General features: G+C 36.8%; 1 protein-coding gene across 4 annotated transcripts; it reads right to left on the bottom strand.

Annotated features, from left to right (window-relative positions):
- Nucleotides 1-240: 240 nt before the first annotated feature.
- On the bottom strand, nt 241-20,570 carry vsig10l (V-set and immunoglobulin domain containing 10 like). Of its 4 annotated transcripts, none has more exons than XM_082150093.1 (13): nt 20,343-20,570; nt 17,600-17,920; nt 14,365-14,640; nt 13,961-14,227; nt 11,078-11,320; nt 10,003-10,281; nt 9,109-9,201; nt 8,785-9,000; nt 7,162-7,266; nt 6,781-6,824; nt 4,534-4,617; nt 4,377-4,445; nt 241-877 (listed from the first exon to the last, which is right to left on the bottom strand). In XM_082150093.1, the coding sequence occupies exons 1-12, from the start codon at nt 20,389-20,391 to the stop codon at nt 4,383-4,385; spliced, it is 2,040 nt and encodes a 679-aa protein (XP_082006219.1). In that variant the 5' UTR covers nt 20,392-20,570; the 3' UTR covers nt 241-877; nt 4,377-4,382. The 4 variants fall into 4 exon arrangements, 2 of the variants coding, with proteins under 2 accessions (XP_082006219.1, XP_082006220.1); XM_082150094.1 differs by having other exon boundaries at nt 6,781-6,821; nt 20,343-20,569; XR_014200694.1 differs by lacking the exons at nt 241-877; nt 4,377-4,445 and having other exon boundaries at nt 7,078-7,266.
- Between the last annotated feature and the right edge of the window lie 1,196 nt (nt 20,571-21,766).

Below are 21,766 nucleotides of genomic sequence, written 5' to 3'. Positions count from 1 at the left end.
TTGAGTGCAGCATATTATTTTTGTCTCATCGTTCAGAAGAAAATAAGTTTGTACGGAGGAAAGTTTGGAAATAGGAAAGAAATTTGAATAGAAGGAAAGAGAAGTCTTTCCTAAAAAATACCCAAGGAGAAATAAAAATAGATACAATTAAGTCCATATGCAAACAGCAACTCCAGTCATTTGATGAGAAATGTTTGAGTTTATATTGAGATCTCAGAGTTTTCATCGCAGACTTTGGCATCTTGACAAATTTGAGCAAAGTTTGAGACAATTTTGAGATTCTGAGTCTTTTTCAGGAGAAACAGGAGACTTTCGCAAAAGTCTCAAAATAAAATAAAAATGTTCTTATTGGCTGTGATTGTGTCACATCACGTATTACAATTTTTTTCTGTTATTTGAAAAAAGTCATTTATTCGATGAAAAATACAGAAAAAACTGTAATATTGTGAAATATTATTACAATTTCAAATAGCTGTTTTCTATGTGAATATTAGTGTTAAATGTAATTTATTCCTGTGTTCAAAGCTGAATTTTCAGCATCATTACTCCAGTCTTCAGTGTCACATGATCCTTCACAAATCATTCTAATATGAGGATTTGATGCTCGAGAAACAAAGTTCAAAAGAACAGTATTTATTTAAAATTAACATTATAAATGTCTTTACAGTGATTTTTGGTCAATTTAATGCATCCTTGCTAAATACAAGTTTTTTTTAATACTTCTTATTTCAGAATAAATTACTGAAACATTGTAATTTTGATATATTGCTCACATACTAATGAGGTGCAATTAAAATACAGTTAGAATTAAAGAGCAAATCCATTTTTGCAGCAGCAGCTGAGATGCTCATGTGGGGGATGCTTGTTCAAATCTGGCCTGCAACACATTAATAAATGTATTACATAAGATGACACTTTACGTATAATACATTATAAAGATATTCATAACGACATTATAATGCATTATGTCTTTTCATAAATAATTGTAACCAAATTTAAAATGCATCACAATGTTCGCAGATTCCTTGTTACATCTGAAATTGGTTGTTTGTCATGCATTGTTGTAATAAATTATACTTTCTAAAGGAGTAACAGTGAAGAGATAATATAATGTATTATAACGGTGTGGTTACAATTATTAATATAGATCATACAATGCATTATACGGTGCATTACAAGGCATAATTAATGAATTAAAAATACATTCATAATGCATCATATATATATAGGCTTTAAAAGGGTCATGACATGAAAAATCCAATTTGCTTTGATCTTTTGACATATAATAGGTCTTTGTACCAATAAAACATCCTGCAAGTTTCATAGTTTAAAATGTCCTCCTAATTATAAACAAAGCATTTATTCAATCAAGCTCCAAAAACAACTCATTTGGATATTGTGGGATTTGTGACGTCACATGGGCGAAAACATTTGCATACGCCCGCCTCCAGAGCAAGAAATTGACCAATAGTTATACATCATCACATCATAGGCCCCGCCCACTGGCATTCAGTCGCTTAACGGAAAGTGGAAGGTTTATTTTAATGCCATGATGGATGGCATCAGAGGATTATATGTTTGTTCTGAGCATTTTATTTTGTCAGAGAGGCACAGTGTAATGGAGAGTTCGCAAAGAAACTTTTATGTTTCAGATGACAGATGGTGAAGCAACTGTATTGGATAATGTTTTCAAAACACGTGCAATAGCGAGTGGGCGTTGATACTATTTCCTATGCGATGACGTTAGCCAATCGCAACAGTGTGCGTTTACTGACGAACCTTAAAGGAGCGGATCATTTCAGAGAGAGGGTTGAAAATAAGCGTTTTTCACATATAATTATTTTTTTGTGCAAAAAAACTTTAACATTATAAGTGAACCTCAAGGAACATGTTAAAATAATAAAAGAGAATCCATGTCATGACTCCTTTAAGTAAAGTGTTACCGATAAGACTTCAGAAACTGATTTCACCAAATGCAACATGTTCCTGGATCAACATTCCAATCAACCAATCAGATTTGAGGGAAAAGTTTACAGTTTAAAGTTTAGGCTTACACTGTGTCCTAACTACATGTGACGCGGCGCCGCAACACGCGATAAAAACATATTCTCCATGTTTATCAGAGTGTTTGTCCTAACCAGCCGCGACGGCGACACGCGACAATTCTATTTTAGAAACGGTTTCTATTTTTCTGCGACGTCGCGCTGGAACAACAAACACAAAGTGTGGCAGTGATAATCTCAGGTACTGTTTATGTGCTTTATTTAATGTTTAAAGCGTGTAATGTGACTTTGAATATGATTTAGTGCTCCAGCTTTGTAGCTGTAAAAGCAACAATGGATAATTCACCTCAGATCTTGAAATTAAACAAATGGAAACACGAACGTTCAAACTGTGAACAAACAAGTGTATTCTTTAACAAAGATTGTTTTACTCAGTAGCCTATGTATTTTTAATAATGTTTAAATGGTGTAATATTTGTGAATTTGATTATGTTGCTACTTATCCATTTTCTTGCGAGTGCCGTCGCGATTACTCTCTGGTGCCGCGAGACTCCGCCCACATGCTGTTCTGATTGGCTGACTCCGCCCACACGCTGTTCTGATTGGCTGGGGGTTTTGATTGATTTTGACGCATCTCGAAGTCGCGTCTAGTGTGGACAGTCAAATTATTTATCGCTGGAATCTTATCGCGTCTGGTTAGGACACAGTGTTACAATCAGGGTTAGGTGCTTCTACATCAGTGTTATTAACCTATCATTTCCCTCTGATTTGAATCAGCGGTAGCGGTTACACTATTTTAAAGTGTCATTGTTACAGTATAATTATACACTCACCTAAAGGATTATTAGGAACACCTGTTCAATTTCTCAATGCAATTATCTAATCAACCAATCACATGGCAGTCGCTTTAATGCATTTAGGGGTGTGGTCCTGGTCAAGACAATCTCCTGAACTCCAAACTGAATGTCAGAATGGGAAAGAAAGGTGATTTAAGCAATTTTGAGCGTGGCATGGTTGTTGGTGCCAGACGGGCCGGTCTGAGTATTTCACAATCTGCTCAGTTACTGGGATTTTCACGCACAACCATTTCTAGGGTTTACAGAGAATGGAGTGAAAAGGGAAAAACATCCAGTATGTGGCAGTCCTGTGGGCGAAAATGCCTTGTTGATGCTAGAGGTCAGAGGAGAATGGGCCGACTGATTCAAGCTGATAGAAGAGCAACTTTGACTGAAATAACCACTCGTTACAACCGAGGTATGCAGCAAAGCATTTGTGAAGCCACAACACGCACAACCTTGAGGCGGATGGGCTACAACAGCAGAAGACCCCACCGGGTACCACTCATCTCCACTACAAATAGGAAAAAGAGGCTACAATTTGCACGAGCTCACCAAAATTGGACAGTTGAAGACTGGAAAAATGTTGCCTGGTCTGATGAGTCTCGATTTCTGTTGAGACATTCAGATGGTAGAGTCAGAATTTGGCGTAAACAGAATGAGAACATGGATCCATCATGCCTTGTTACCACTGTGCAGGCTGGTGGTGGTGGTGTAATGGTGTGGGGGATGTTTTCTTGGCACACTTTAGGCCCCTTAGTGCCAATTGGGCATCGTTTAAATGCCACGGCCTACCTGAGCATTGTTTCTGACCATGTCCATCCCTTTATGACCACCATTTACCCATCCTCTGATGGCTACTTCCAGCAGGATAATGCACCATGTCACAAAGCTCGAATCATTTCAAATTGGTTTCTTGAACATGACAATGAGTTCACTGTACTAAAATGGCCCCCACATTCACCAGATCTCAACCCAATAGAGCATCTTTGGGATTTGGTGGAACGGGAGCTTCGTGCCCTGGATGTGCATCCCACAAATCTCCATCAACTGCAAGATGCTATCCTATCAATATGGGCCAACATTTCTAAAGAATGCTTTCAGCACCTTGTTGAATCAATGCCACGTAGAATTAAGGCAGTTCTGAAGGCGAAAGGGGGTCAAACACAGTATTAGTATGGTGTTCCTAATAATCCTTTAGGTGAGTGTATTATGTATCAGTAATATTAAGCAACGACGTATACTTACAATAGGGTTAGGGCAGGATAAGGATTTGGTTGAGGGTTAGTTGCATCTAATTATGCATAATTTACTGTTATTGTAACAGTATGTAACATATGTAACAAGGACACTGTAAAAAAAAGTGTTACCGGGATAGCTCACGGGTAGGGTTAGGTTTAGGGGTAGGGATATGGTCAGGATACAATTTTCAGACCGGAATGTTGTTCCAGTACCAACAGAATATGTTGACCCAGGAACATGTTTACTCGGCAAAATCCGGATGTGCGATAAGACTATAGGTTATGGGTGAACTCACTCAGATTCACACTGTGGTGGCCATTCTCATGCATGGGTTCACCGAAGGCAAAGGACCCGATCGCTCAGGCTGAACCATGTGGAAAAACACAGGACAAACAGTCAGTGAACACTAAAGAGGCGTCAGGTTCAGTGATTGTGATGGACAGGTACTGTACCTGCTGGAGTGTGTACTCAGGAGGAGGCTTCAGTCGTCCTCGCAGCAGATTCTCAGGCTTCAGAGTAGATCGACAGACCACAACCTGAAGAGAGGAGGAAGACACTCAAAGGGGTCATCGGATGCAAAATTCACTTTTCCATGGTTTTTGCATATAAATGTGTCTTTGCAGTGTGTGGACACAACCACCGTACAATGAAAAAATCCATTCACACTTTAATCCTCAAAAAGTGTAAACACTGTCAATAATCCAGCCATTTGGATTTTCTGAGCAATGTGATGTTAAATTGCTCATGCTGCGCCCACGACCGCTGATGGACTGTCCTGTGTTAGCATATTTCCAGTATTAGCATATTTCCCGTATTAGCATATTTCCATATATCCAAAGTAATGCCGATATATTTCAAATACTTTCAACTATCTCTCTGTTAAAGGGATGGTTGATTATGATTTCACTTTTCTAACTTTAGTTAGTGTGTGATGTTGCTGTTTGAGCATAAACAACATCTGCAAAGTTACAACGCTCAAAGTTCAAAGCAAAGGGAGATATTTTCTTTTAAAGAAATTGTTTTTTAAGGACTACAACAAACGGCTGGTAGAAACTACACCACATTCCTCCCGTGTTAGTGACATCACTAACCCTAAAATGTACACAACCCCCACCCCTAAAATTGACATAAACCCCGCCCCCTGAACACGATTTATAGATTATCATGACAGAATATGCTAATCAATGACTAGAAGATAACTACACATAAGCTACATAAATTCATCAAATAACCATTCAGAAATGTCCTGTTGTTTCTACATGTTGTCACTTCTTCTTGAGTCTCTCCATCATTGTCTGACTCCAGTTTGAACATAAAAGGCAAAAAATTTTAGAAATTTTCAGTGCATTTCTGTGTGAGTGCAAGCCTGTGCCGGGAGCAGCAGCTCATTTGCATTTAAAGGCACAGACAGACACAAAAACGGTTTTGCTTACCCTCAAAAAGTGACAACTTTAACAAGCTATACAAAAACATCTGTGGGGTATTTTTAGCTAAAACTTCACAAACACACTCTGGGGACATCAGAGATTTATTTTACATCTTATGAAAAGGGCATTATACAACCCCTTTAATGGTAATGCAACAGTAGAAGCATGGATCTGTGTTTTGGGGGAGCTAAAAACCAGGGGCCGTATTCACAAAGCATTTTATCTTACCACTAGGAGTACTCCTAAATCGCACTAAAAGATTTTAGCTAGGAGTTTTCTCTTAAAAGTTATTTCACAACGCCTTTCAGACCTACTCTTAGTAAAGAAAAATTACAACTCCTAAACTAAGAGTGAGTCTTCGTTGCTATGGATGACGTCATTACTCATGCACGAGCTTGACTGAAGTGACCACCTTGATTGGCTGATGATTGTAACGCGGGAATGATTCCAAACACCTCCCCTACGATGATGAGTGACAGGTGACAGGTCTGAGAATGCGTGCGCTACACAAGTAGTGCGAAGGACGGAAGATGATGAATAACTGAATAAATAGCCTAAATGAATAAAGAGTAAGGCAAAACAAATAGCCTAGTAGCCTAATGAAACATATGGATTGATGCAATATCTTTGCAACATTATTGAATTAATCTGTCACTATATGCCTCTGCCTACGTTTGCAAAGAGAAGAACATTTTAATTTGATTCACAATGAAACGTTACAATTAGTTTACATGCAATGAGTAGCCTAGTTTTGGTTGTTGTTGGTGGCATTATTGCATCCCTAGTTATGCCTACAATGCAAAATTGTTACCTCGCGATGGGAAGCTCCTGTAGCCGCCGCATACGCATTTCAAAACATTGCAACGTGAAATGCCACAAAAATCGGTTTGTGAATAGGTCTTAGTGAGTTAGGAGTCCTCTCGACTTCTTTTAAGCTGTCCCAGGCTTAGGTGCTACTTTTAGGGCTAAAATGCTTCGTGAATTACTCTTAGTCAAAAAAATTAGGAGTCCTAAAGTTACGAGTGACACGCCCATTATTTTTAGGAGTTGCTCCTAAATTCGCCAGTTAGGAGCTACTTTTAGCCTTAAAATTCTTTGTGAATATGCCCCCAGTTCCTTAGTCTTTGAAATATTGAGGTATGCTAGTGCGTGGTGTGAGGATAACTTTCTGCAAACTTTATCATTTAGTTTTAATCATACCATACTTGTGGAAACCCCTATAAGAGAAGGTGAAGAACAGTCTCACTATCACATAAGAATGGTCTCTCTTACCTTCTCCACTGCTCTTGATACAGGATACCTGGGGCTTCGCTCTGCTGGGGAAAAGAGTCAGTGAACAGATTCATGTATTAGTTCAGATCCTATGAGATGCATTTGAAGCCACTGTAAAAATGCAACACACACTTATTAAACATTAACTTAAATGGTAACACTCGATATTTACAAAAAATATATATAATTCAAATAGAAATGTTTCATTATTATTATTATTATTAGTATTGGCTGATTTGTTATATTTATGCATTTGGGAGGCGCATTCAAGGCATGCATTTTGCCAGTATGTGTTACCTGGGAATTAAACCCATGACCTTGATGTTGCAGGCACCATGTACTATCAGTTGAGCAACAGAGAGTTGAGGAAGCATCGCTCACCACGAGTCCCACAGTAGATGAAGCCCAGCAGAATGAGGAGGAGGAGAACAGCACAGGGGATTCCAGCAGCAAAACCAGCGATGGAGGCTCCACTGAGTCCAGCAGCTGACAACACAACAACATCATCAACAACAACACAACAACATCAACATCAACAACACAATGACAACAACACAACAACATAATCAACAACAACACAACAACAACCAACAACATCATCAACAACAACAACAACACAACAACACAACAACAACCAACAACATCATCAACAACACATCAACAACCATCAACATCAACAACAACTCAATTCAACATCAACACCACAACAACAACAACAACAACAACACAACAACACCATCAACAACAACAACAACAACAACAACAACACCACAACAACAACAACACCACAACAACATCAACAACATCATCAACAACAACACATCAATAACCATCAACATCAACAACAACTCAATTCAACATCAACACCACAACAACAACACCATCATCAACAACAACAACAACAACAACAACAACAACAACAACAACAACAACAACAACAACAACAACACAACAACAACAACAACAACAACAACATCAACAATAACAACAACAACAACACAACAACAACAACACAACAACATCAATAAAACAACAACAACAAATGTAAATTTGAGTATCAATTTGAGTATCATCAGCATAAAAGTGATACCCAAAACCATATTTCCTAATTATTTGCCCCAAAGGACGCAAATAAACACTAAACAATGTGGGACCCAGGACAGATCCCTGAGGAACACCATGGCGGAGTTGTCCAATTTCAGATTTGTTGTTTCCCAAGACAACAAACTGGAAATGATCAGTGAGGTAAGACTCTCCAGCCTATTTAGCAGGATAGAACGGCACACTGTGTCAAAGGGTGCACTGAGATCTAACAAGACCAAGATGGTAGAGGCTCCAGAGTCAGCTGACACAAGCTGGTCATTCATAACACGACCCAAAGCCGTCTCTGTACTGTGTCCCATTCTAAACCCAAACTGAAAAGGTTCGAAAAGCTTGTTGGATGACAAGTGTGATCACAGGAATAAATTACATTTCACTATATTCACATAGAAAACATCTATTTAAAATTGTAACAATATTTCACAGTTTATACTGTATTTATGATCAAATAAATGCAGCCTTGCTGAGCATAAGACTTCTTTCAAAAACATAAAAAAATCCAACCGACTAGTATAAGTTCTACTTATAAATGTGTTTCTGTGTCCAAATAGTTATAATTGATTTTTCATGGCCTTTTTATTTCACTCTCTCTCTGATGCTTAAATTAAACAGCTGTTTTTTCTGTATTATCGCCTCCGACTTAATGGCCTCAATGCAAAAAGGTTTAGCTGGGCAAAAACACACAAGTTTGCTTTAGGACCTATATATATTTTTAACGGCTCTATTTTTCAATAACAGCCTTTTCAAAAAGCTGCATCCAACAGTGACAGATAAAACAATCAGTGCCGAAATATGCCTTTTCCATAGTATATAAAGCTCTTTTATCTCTAAAGCTCAATGAAAATGTAATTCATTCCTGCTTATAGGCTCTTTAAAGCGTATTCAGTTTGTGATTCATGTCACCTGGTCCAATCCGATGCAGCTCTGACGGTTCTCCTGCGGTTCTGCCTGCTTTAGGGATGATCCTGAAGTAGTAAGGGGATTTTGGGTCGATTCCAGAGACGGTTGTGTTTCTAGCCGAGGCCGGCATCGGTCGGATGGTGTGGAAGTCTGTCATGATGTTGCGTTTGGGTTGAGACGGGCTTGAGAGCTCTGGGCCCTTCATCTGGATATCAAAGCCTTTAAAAGTACAATGAACCTTTTAATACGCACTGAAATGCAAACGACATGTTAATTAATATTAAAACAAAGCTAGAATGGATGCAACCTGTGAATATTTGCATGTACCTGTAATAACAGAGGTGAGAGGAACATGCCATGTTAGAGTTACTTCTGTTTGATCATCACTCAGGAAAACACTTGAATTCGAGATTTGAGGGCCTTAAAAAAGATTGAAATTGCATGTTTTGAGAAGAATCAAATCTATCAATATTTACTGTGGATGAACAGAATAAAATGAATAGAATTCAAAGACATGCACTAGTGTTCAAAAGTTTGGGAAGCTCCGAAGTCTCTTTTATTCTCCAAGGCTACATTTATTTGATTGAAAATACAGTAATTAAATACACTTAATATTAGTGTCCTTGTTACGTTACATTAACTTTCTGTAGTATTAACAGTAAATTATGCACAATTACATGCAACTAACCTAAACCAAACCCTAACCCTATAGTAAGTACGTTGTTAATTACTATTACTCAGACTTAATAATATAATTACACTGTAACAAGGGCACCTTCAAATCAAGTGTAATATTGTGAAATATTATTGCAATTTAAAATAGCTGATTGATGTTTATTTTAAAATGTAATTTATTCCTGTGATCAAAGCTGAATTTTCAGCATCATTACTCCAGTCTTCAGTGTCACATGATCCTTCACAAATCACTCTAATATGATGATTTGCTGCTCGATATCAGTGTTGAAAACAGTTCTTAATATTTTTGTGGAAACTGTGATTTTTGATCAATTTAATGCATCCCTGCTGAAAAAAGTTTTCATTTCTTAAAAAATAATTAAAAACGTACTGGCCTCAAACTTCTAAATTGCACGGTCAATATATTTTGTTTCTGACTGATTCTATATTGGCCTAAAGTTCACAATGCATTTGATCAAGTTTTTAAGTGGTATAGACATATCTGAAAGCTCAAACAACCCATTATTGCTAATGATAAATCCATACCGAGCAGCGTCGTGTCCACGGTTGTGTTTCCGAGAGGGTTGATGGCAGTGCATGTGTAGGTGTCCAGGTCTGAAGAAGTGGCATTGAAGTCGTGAATAAACAGCTGAGTTGTGTTTGCACTGATCTGGTATTTGGAGCCAGTTTGCAAGCGGTCTCCATTCTTGATCCAGAGCACAAGGGCTTGAGGTGTGGCTTCAGCTGAGCAGTGGATCACAACCCTCGTCCGCTCATCTTCACTCACACTGGTTATAATTACAGGCAGAAAATCCACAGGAGCCCCTGCAACATCATTTCATGACTTACAGGCTTCGTTCCAATGCCTTACAGTTTTATAAAGCTTCCTAATTTAAATGAAACAAACAAACAATTTGGAGCACTCTATATAGATGGTGGATTAATAAACAAATGCGCATATACATATATATATATATATATATATAAAGTAATATATCATATTTATTTATTTATAATTTCTGCAGGTTTGGGCCTCCAAAGTGGATGAAGCAAGAGAAATGTTAATTATACATTTAATTAATTCAAAATAAAAATGCATTGAAATTTTTTTGTTAAATTTTCACAATTGTAACCCAATAAGTGTGTGCAATGTATTTTTTTTCTTATTAGGGTATTGCGTAGCTTAGTAACACACTTCAACAAAACTTTTTTTTTTTTTTTTTTTTGCCATTTTTGTTTGTCATTATTAAAACTGAATAAATTTTTCTGTGCACTATTTTAATGAAATATGGAAAATCGATCACTTATTAGGTTACATTTCAGTTCAGATGCTGCCTATATAGGCAGAACACAATGTTTAATAGCAAGAGTAAAAGAGTGATTTCTACAACTCAATTCATCACATCTAAATCTGCAATATTAATTATTTTGTAACAAATGAATTCTGCTTCATATCTCTAGAATTTCCTTAAAATATTAGAAGTTATGATGGCTATTAGTTATTTATTTATAAATAATATTCACCATAAAATAACTTCTAAAAATACAAGAAAATTCCCAGTAGAGTTGATTTGCACCACTAGATATTTGATATGTAAGTGAGAAACAGAGCATGACTTACGGGGAATGACACTGCACTGTGTCTGATTCAGAGGATGGTCAGCTTTACAGATGATTTCTTGTCCATGTAATCTCCGAGTGTCATTTATAGTGATGCTGTAATTGCCGTATCCACTGGCATTGTGGCTCAGGCCGGGAAAAGACACCTGTGCTTCTGGAGCGCCTCCTGGCCACAGACAGAGGAACTGCAGCAATGCTCCATCCACTGTCTGAACCGAACACGACGGCCCGCCACTGGGAGCCTCTGCCGGGATGAAAAGCAGAGTTGATAAGAGCATATCTGTATTGACTAACATATCAACAGACTGGTTTAACTTTAAATTACTTGCCTAAAAGACTTTAGCCAAGGTAACGCCAAATTTAATTTTTGACAGGAATGGAAACGAGGCTGTAAGTCTATCCCTTTCACACAGGTCTTACTTTTTTGTCAAGTTTTATTGGATGACAATTAATTTTTTTTTTTTACAATCTTACAGTTGTCTCTTTACCAATAATAATACTAAAAATATATATAAAAAAGAATATAAACAAACCATCCCATACCCGACCTGTATGCATTGACTTGAAAAGGTATGATGAAGGAATGTTAAAACATTACATTAACAAAAAGATGCATTAATACACATGGTTTCCATCTAGATAACAGCTAAAAGGGTGCCAGATTTTGTCAAACTGCTCAAATTTTCCCTTCAAACAGTATCTGATTTGTTCCAAATGTAAAGTAGAAGGCATCTCTCCAAGCCATAACTTGACCAGGTCTTACTTATTGTCACACCAGCCATATTTTTTTTTTTTTTACCAGCCATGAAACATAGATTAATCCTTATTAAAGTTACAAAAGTTATTCAGTCAAGAGCAATAAGTAGTTATTTGTCTTTTGTTGTTTGATTAAAATTAAAATCCCATTGAAGTGCCTTAAAACTTGCATCATTATTCATTGTTGACGTAATTTCCACTGACACAGGAAGAGAGGACGGGGCATATCGAGTAGCTCTTCCCCTTTTTAAAAACAGCCAATAGCCTTTAGTTTATATCACGGCCAGAGCTGTTGAACTCCGCAAAGCTGCATTTGACAGCCACAGTCTAATACTGTTACATATGCGTTTTATTTCTCAACTTTTTACGTTCAGTTAAGACATAACTGACTATGTTTACAAGGATACTTGCCAAGACAGGCATTTTTACATAATTTTGTTTGAATATGTCTGTTCAAGCGCAAGAAAAAGAGAGCTTAGTATTTTCTCGCCGTCAGAGACGCAAGTCCCCTATGGAAGCTTGTTTCCGCCACTGAATAATAAATAAATAATAATAATTGCGACTTTTTATCTCACAATTCTGACTTTTTTTCTCACAATTGCAATATATCAATTCAGAATTGTGACTTTTTTTCTCCGAATTGCGAGATATGAAGTCAGAATTGTGAGAAATAAAGTCGCAATTCTGAGAAATAAAGTCAGAATTGTGAGAAATAAAGTCACAATTGCAAGATATAAAGTCGTAATTCTGAGAAATAAAGTCGCAATTGCGAGACGTAAAGTCGCAATTCTGAGAAATCAAGTCGCAATTGCGAGACGTAAAGTCGCAATTCTGAGAAATCAAGTCGCAATTGCGAGATGTAAAGTCGTAATTCTGAGAAATAAAGTCGTAATTGAGAGATATAAAGTCAGAATTGCATGATATAAAGTCACAATTGCGTGTTATAAAGTCAGAATTGCGAGATATAAACTATTCTGAGGTAAAAAAATAAAATAAAAAAGTCCGTCTTTTTTTTCCTTAGAATTGGACTTTAGGCCTTTATCTCACAATTCTGAGAAAAGATGTCAGAATTACGAGATATAAACTCGCAATTATGTGTTATAAAGTCAGAATTGCGTTATATAAAGACGCAATTGCGACTTTATTTCACGCAATTCTGACTTTATCTCGCAATTCGGACTTTATAACACACAATTGCGACTTTATTTCACGCAATTCTGACTTTATATCTCGCAATTCTGACTTTATAACACACAATTGCGACTTTATTTCATGCAATTCTGACTTTATATCTCGCAATTCTGACTTTATATCTCGTAATTCTGACTTTATAACACACAATTGCAACTTTATTTCACGCAATTCTGACTTTATATCTCGTAATTCTGACTTTATAACACAAAATTGCAACTTTATTTCACGCAATTCTGACTTTATATCTCGCAATTCTGAGAAATAAAGTCAGAATTGCGAGATGTAAACTCGCAATTGTGAGATAAAAAGTCGCAATTATCTTTTAAAATGTTTTATTTTGTGGCGGAAACAAGCTTCCATACTTTCGCATCTTTTTGAGCTTGCATATTTAAATTGGCAAGACTTGAAATTGGCGTCGTTCACGTCCATGTTCTCACAATTTTGCATTGGTGATTGACACCGTTTTATATACTCGCCAACACTGATTTTTACAGGCATTTTGTTGATAAAAAAGGTTTTTAGAGAGAGGATTTTGGATCTCTTTTCATCACCCAATAAATAGCCTAAAAAAGTACCTGTCAACAGCCAGAAAAAAAAAAAAAAACACTTTCACAATGTTTTTATTATTGAAATTGTATATAAAAGACGAATGATATATGAACAAACTGTACCTTCAGAATATAGATATGAATAAAACTGTAAAGTCTTGTGTATGTAAGTGCAGCTGACGTGGAGATGAAAAAAAAACTCACAGCCTTTAAAGATAAAGTTGTAAAATGTAATAAAATAAAATAAAATAAACACTTAAATGTGTCTTTTGGATGTTTTCTTGCCTGAAACACCGTCAGCAGAAAAAATATCAAGCCATCCGAATATAATATTTAATAGTATTCCCATATTTTGCCCATATTAAATCTGAACTGCAAACTCGTACCATAGATGATTACAGTGAGGTTTCTCTGAAGTGTGGCCGTAGTTCTGGCGTTGACCATCACGCAAGAGTAAACGCCACTTTGACTCGTCTTAAGATTGGCGAGATGGACTGTTCCGGTTCCAGACGCTGCAATAGACTCGCCATTGAAAAACCACGATGTGGAGGGGGCCGGTTCACCCTCGGCCTGACAGGAGAGGAACACAGACTCTCCTGAAACAAAGACTGCTTTTGTGGGACTGACCTTGAGAACTGGCTTATCTGGTCCATCTAAGGGCAGCAAAAGAGGGAACATAAGATGTAGGAAATGAAACGGGCTACTGTTGGGAAAGTAGAAGCATCTTAATGACATTCTGCCTAAGGTAACAAGATCCTAGAGAGTCATACACATTCCCATATATACTCACACAGCACCGTGATGTTCCTGTGAAGCGTCTCATTGCTGAACGGGTTGGTCAGTAATACAGAGTAGCGACCCGCGTCACTCCTACTGGGCTGGTTAATTGTGAGTTTCTTTCCAGCGATGGAATAACGGGATGCATTTTTTACCTGGATCCCATTAAAACACCACCTCGCCTCTTTGGCCTCCCCTCGCAATGTGCTGTAATACAAGGTGAACTTCGCTTCACCCTCAACGGCGTCATCATCTGAATCGGTGTGCAGGGATGCATTCATGAGGAGATCTATTGAGAAAGAGACTCATGGAAATGAATCACACTTACAAACTCCAACACTGTTTTTGCTGCTGAAGGTGCAAAGACACTTATTAAATTCTCTTATACACATGCGTCATGAGACGAGGAACAATAGCTAAACTAGTAAATAATGACAGTCTTTAGGAAAAGCAATGGCTCAACGATTAATCGCAATTTCCATGTAATCGCACTTAAATCGAGATGGCTTATCGCGATTTTAAAATCGCAAAGGCTGCGATTATTTGTTTTGCGCAAACATTTATTTGTTTTGAGTCACTTATAACGTGCATTTGAAAAAACAACACGCGTCAAACATCTTTCCAAAACACGAGGAGCATTTATGAACCTCTTGTCCAACAACAGACAACATTTAAAGGGATAGTTCACCCAAAAATGAAAATTCTGTCATCATTTACTCATCCTCAAGTTGTTTCAAACCTGTATGAATTTCTTTTTTCTGCTGAACACAAAAGAAGATATTTTGAAAAATGTCGGTAACCAAACAGTTGATGGACCCCATTGACTTCCATAGTAGGAAAAAAAAAATACTATGGAAGTCAATGGGGTCCATCAACTGTTTGGTTACAGACATTTTTCAAAATATCTTCTTTTGTGTTCAGCAGAAAAAAGAAATTCATACAGGTTTGAAACAACTTGAGGGTGAGTAAATGATGACAGAATTTTCATTTTTGGGTGAACTATCCCTTTAATAACATGCATTTACTCCAAACTCACTTCATAACGACAGTTGAGCTCCTCCTTCTGTGAGATGATGTGCCTTCTTACACAGAATAAGGCAGTCGTGTATTTATAAGTCATGTTTAATCAAAGCGTTTCACTCTTCTGTTTATTCAGCCACAGCGATAGGGATTTCCTGGAATGATGCCATTGTACTTCTAGGCGGGGCATATTTATCGTGTTTGCGTGAGAGCGCCCTCTGGTGTTCAGATGGGGCAGTATTTACTACCAATCAGCCGCACTGCACTGACAAACTGCGCATAAGATAATCGCAAATCGCGTGCGGTTTTGTTGCGATTAATCGTTCAGCCCTACTCAATATAAGTGCTTTAAAATAATTATTGCTTAAAGCTGCAGTTCGTAGCTTTTTTGGGTTAAAATTATCCAAAATAAAATTGAGCATGTACATAACCAGCCAATGTTCAAAACTATCCGCTTGCCTTAGCTCGATTCAAAACGGTAAGCTTGTAATAATGTTTTTAAATCCAGTGGTACTGGTGGATTTCCGCGGGAAATTCAAGCATGTCTTTGCGTCATTACGTCACATCTGTCCACATAAAGAAGAGTCTCGGCTAGTCGGCTATGAGTGTGAGGATGCTGGAGGTGGAGATTTATAGCCTTTTCTCACAGCACTTGATATAATTAAACTTATCAATATGATGGCAGATCCAGAAAGTGACAAATGGAGATTCACCCGAACAAACGCGAAAGACTTCGGAGAAAAAAAGAGACTGCAACCGGGCCATGCGAAAACAAGGATAAATACCGGAAGGGCATTAAATGTCGTCACGCAATGTTGATATTGTTAACATTAACAATTTGAGGTCAAAGTATAATTTGCACGGTTTGACGTGATATGATAAGCGATTGTTAGATTTAATCGGCGTGATTTACTGCAATGCTTTCTTCCCCTTAGTTGCTCAGAACAAAAGTGGATGTTACTTGTTCAGACGACATTTTCCGGTGAAAATTCTTATGTTGGTCATACTTCCAAAAAGTAGAATCTGTGATTGTGAATGCCAGGATCCACACCGGCGGCGACTGACAGCCACATATTCTCCTCAAAACATTAATTCATCCGCGCTGTGCCGTGCCGAGGCACAACCTACGTACAGTTGATAATTCCGCGAATAACTGCAATTGCAGATTTCGAAAAGAGATGGCGACAAAGAGGAAAAACTACGGACTGCAGCTTTAATTTTATTCATGAATATATTAAGGATGCAAGATATATCGCCCAACATATCGGTATCGGCCGATATATGTTCATTTTTAAATGTCATTATAATCGGCTCGATAAGAAAATTTAGGCTGATGTATTAAAGCCGATAAATAATGGATTATTTCCTTCAGCCGAGACACTTCAGATGAGCACTGTTCGCCATGATGCTTTGAATCGCTTGAAATATGATTCGATTTTATTTTTTGTTTTTTTAAGGAAAGTTCGCCATAGGAGTGTCAAATTTATTTTAAAACTCACACTGGTTCAAACTAGGCTACTGTACTTTTTTTTGTTTGATTTATGTGGAAGTGCTTGAGACATGGCTTTTAATGGTGAGACTTCAATTAAAAAATTATCTAAAAATTTGGTTTTAGATTTATCGGCCAATGTTACATTTTAGATGTAACAAGGAATCTGCACATATTATTATGCATTTTAACTTTCGTTACAATTATTTATGAAAATATATACAATGCATTACAACGTACATTATGAATATTTGTTTTTTTTTAAATGGCATCTAAAGAACAAAGTGTATATGAAAAATATAATTTAATGGTTGAAATTTAAATTTTTAACACTCGCTTTACAAAATACGGTTACACTTTATTTTAAGGTGTTATTGTTACAGTTTAGTTATGTATTTAAGTACTGAGTAATATTAAGCAACTACATGTAAATACCATAGGGTTAGGGTAGGATTTGGTTGAGGGTTAGTTGCATGTAATTATGCATTATTTACTGTTATTACTATGGTAATTACATGTAACACATGTAATAAAGTGTTACCCAAAATACTTATCCCAAAAAATAAAAAGCTAAATCTATTTGACAAGGCTGCTAGTAGCTACACGTTCAAACCAGCAGGTTTTGTTAATCAGTTATTGATCAATGCAGCCAAATATAAACAATCAATAACTGTCTATCGCTAAAAATAATGTTTCCACACACACATACTGTATTCTCAGCCATATTCTCCATACTCACCGTAAACAAAGAGGTCAAATGTAGCGCTGACCTTTGCCTCCCCGATTTTAGTCATTTCCACAGTGTATGTCCCGTTATAACTAAGGGACACATTTGTAAAGGTGAGGGATCCGTCCTGTTCTGGTTTTAAAATGTCTAAAGCAACACCTGAAAGTGAGCCGTCACCAACGGTCCATCTGGCGATCAGACGGTCTCCCATAAACCACATGACCTCAGGCCGAGAGACACCAGTGTGAGACACGCCGAGCGTCACACTGGTGCCCACAAGAGCTTCAACCGATACGGGTCCCGTGGGTGAGATAGTCAGATAACATACGTTACCTATAGTATTAGGGGACAAAAAAAGAGCAATAATTCTTCTTGCAAAACTCTGCCATGTTGTGGGTGTTTGCAAGTGTACAAGTAAAAACATCTAAGATTTTGCTTCTTCAATGTACAGATTAGCCCTGGAATCTACAACATTAAATTACCTTAACCATTACATCCCAATGTGATTATTTATGTGATTCAAAAAGTGGGTAAATTTGACAACAACGTTGAATTGGTACTTTTAAACAAAACCCAGATGTTAGATATTACCTAAATGACTATATTAAGATTTGATTATAGAGAAAAATATGAGAGTGGCATTCATGAACTTTGTCAAAAATGAAGTAAACTGAAACATGAATTAAACAAAAATGTAAAATAACTTGCATGTAATTGATCATTGGCTGACCCTGCAGTTAATGTAGCCTATAGTAATACTACTGACCAAGTTCACTAAGTTAGTGACTGGCAACAGTTTTTTTAGGTCAAAAACGATTGAAAAACTGCTAATATTATAATACCACACCACAAGGATTTCATAAGGCTTTATATGTAATTGTAGATGAAAATGCACATAACAGTTTTTTTGTGTTGCAATCACTGAGATTATATCCCAGCAAACACAGAACTTTGGTACAACCTTCTAACAACGTTTTAACAACATGACCAAAAGGTTGCTATGACTACGTTGTGTTGTGAAGGTTGTTACAGCGTTGTCACAATGTTGACATCGAACCACCGTTCAGGGCCATTGCTTAAAGACACACTATGCAAGATTTGTACCTTAATATAACAGCTTTGAAATCATTTCGATGGTAAACGAACTTGTAATAGGGCGAATCATCCCGATAGCAAAGCAGGGGGGGACGCCACTAGCAAAACCAGCAATGCAGGTTTGAGAGGTAGCGCCCCTGACAAATCTCGCGAGAATCACGACTTGCTTCACGGCACGATGTCACATACATCAACAACCTCTCTGGAAGACACTAGCACACATTTCAGACGTGAATCATGGCAGAGTTGACGAAGAAAACGAAGAAAGCGCGGTCAGACGAGTGCAGAGACGGCTCTGCGGGAGTGCCATTTACGACAGTAATGTTAAACACAAGTACTCCACTGCGACTCTAGGGGGCGCTGTTTGAGAAAAACAGAAACTTCATAGTGTGCCTTTAACAGGTTAGTTCACCCAAAAATGAAAATTAGCCCATGACTTACTCACCCTGAAGCCATCCTAGGTGTATATGACATTCTTCTTTCAGACGAATACAATCGGAGTTATATTAAAAAATGTCCTTGCTCTTCCAAGCTTTATAATGGCAGTGAATGGCTGTATGTCTTTGGAAGTCCATCAAAGCGCATCCATTAATGATTAAAGTGCTCCACGCGTCGCCGGGGTTAATAAGGGCCTTCTGAAGTGAAGCGATGCGTTTGTGTAAGAAAAATATCCATATTTAAAGGGTTAGTTCACCCAAAAATGAAAATTCTGTCAGTAATTACTCACCCTCATGTTGCTCCAACCCCATAAGACCTTCGTTCATCTTCGGAACACAAATTAAGATATTTTTGATTAAATCTGAAAGCTGTCTCACTCCTCCATAGGCTTCTAAGACACTATAACTTGCTGGCCCAGAAAATGTATTAAAGACATCGTTAATATAGTCCAAGTGACTACAGTGGCTCAATCTTAAGTTTATAAAGCGACGAGAATACTTTTTGTGCGCAAAAAAAACTAAAATAACGACTTTATTCCACTATTTATTTCCTTCTCTCTGGGCCTCGAGTTTTTTCACGTAGTGTTTAAGCGTAGCGCGTCTGTGTTGCACGTCACACACATGACCAGCGTCGGCCAATAGTGAGCCTACGTGGTGACGTGCAACACAGACGCGCTGCGCTAAAACACTACGTGAAAATACTCGAGGCCCAGAGAGAAGGAAATAAATAGTGGAATAAAGTCGTTATTTTTGCGCACAAAAAGTATTCTCGTCGCTTTATAAAGAATTTTCATTTTTGGGTGAACTAACCCTTTAATGAGTAAATAAAAGTCTTCCGGAAGCTAGTTATTTTAGTCGATAAAGTTTTAAATATGGATATTTTTCTTACACGAATGCATCACTTCAGAAGGCCTTTATTAACATACATTTTGCTTTATGTAGGCTATATGATATTTTCCAAATAAATTTTAAATTTCCGTTATATTATCACAATCCATAAACAAGACCATTATCTTACAATTCTACGTTGTTATATGACGTTGCCATAGTAGAAATGCAATGTGTCACAACGTAAATGTGTTTGCTGCGTATTGATATCGTGATAATAATACACGAATTAAGCTTTTTACTCAGTCTGAGTTATGTTAAAGACTGTCACTTACAATAAAATGAATAATATATTCATTTATTGGTATAAATGATGAGATTTGATTTTGACTTACCTGCAATGAAGAACAAAAGAACACAAATCAAACTAAACCGCGTCTGCATGTCGACAAACTCAAACTAAAGCTGTAGGTCAGAGTTTTAATTTTGATGATGAAGTCATATTCCTTCGAAAACTGACGAACAGCTGTGAAGTCACTCCACATCCCTGAGAAATTCCCAAAACTCCTCCGTCCAGGTGAGTTACCTGGAGAAATCATTCCATCAGTCACACAAGTGTATGAGTGGGCGGGGCTTAGCGTCCTGCGTTTAAAGCTTTAAAGCGATAGTTCAAACCAAATTGTCCTTTCAAACCTGTACGACGTGCTTTCTTCCGTGGAAAACAAAAGAGACGTAAAGCAGATTGTTAGTGACTGACAGCCTCCATCTTCACGTTCATTGCATAATTCTCCCCCAAATACAAAAAATTACTAAAATGGCTTATTCTGCATAATAATAATAATATAATAAAATAATAAAAGCACCTTGTGTTCCACAGAAGAAAGAAAGAAACATACATTACAGGTTTAGAACAACATCATGAGGTCGAGAAAATTATGACAGAATTGTTGATGAACTCTCCCAAAAAAAAAATACCTGCACTAATTTGTAATGATTACTAGTACTTACAAACAACATTTTTTTTTAAATAAAATAAAATAATATATATATATATATATATATATATATATATATATATATATATATATATATATATATATATATATATATATGTGTGTGTATATATATATATATATATATATATATATATATATATATATATATATATATATAGTTGCTTGTTTACATATAGGCTAGGCCTATATTTTACATACAGAGAAATGTTGATACATATTTGACATACAGGACTATACATACACACATATATCACTATAAACATTGGCTTATATGTACTATTATATAGTAATAGTACCAGTATATATAAGCCAAAATAAACATAAAATAAAATCTAATTCTTTATTATTATTATTATTGTTCACTCCCTTTACAACTGGTTTAAGAAACTGGTGTGATTCCTAGACCTAAAAATCACGGAAATGAAATGAAATCAAAATTAACATGATAAATAATTATGAATATATATATATATATATACACGCTTAGCTTAGCACTATCGCTTAGCACGTCCTAAGCTGTGCTTAGCTGTAAAATATTTTATAGAATCTTTGACTGCATTTGTTTTTAAAACCCATTTTCCAGTAAAACACAAACAACTGAAAAAGTTATGGAGTCTTTGAATATGTTGAGGACAATGGGGGACCTTGAAACCAAAAAGATTGAGAACCACTGACTATGGATATACAAAATTATCCTTTCAGTGGACAAAAGTCTCCAGACAAAAATTTTTGGTTTTGGATTGGTTAAGGGGCAAGAAACTCCTAGAGTATAAGACCGTCCTTAATTTTAAAATATTTTTTTT

Source organism: Leuciscus leuciscus, assembly GCF_965113295.1.
Source record: "Leuciscus leuciscus genome assembly, chromosome: 20".
NCBI classification, from domain to species: domain Eukaryota; kingdom Metazoa; phylum Chordata; class Actinopteri; order Cypriniformes; family Leuciscidae; genus Leuciscus; species Leuciscus leuciscus.
This window is presented reverse-complemented; position numbering and strand designations above follow the sequence as displayed.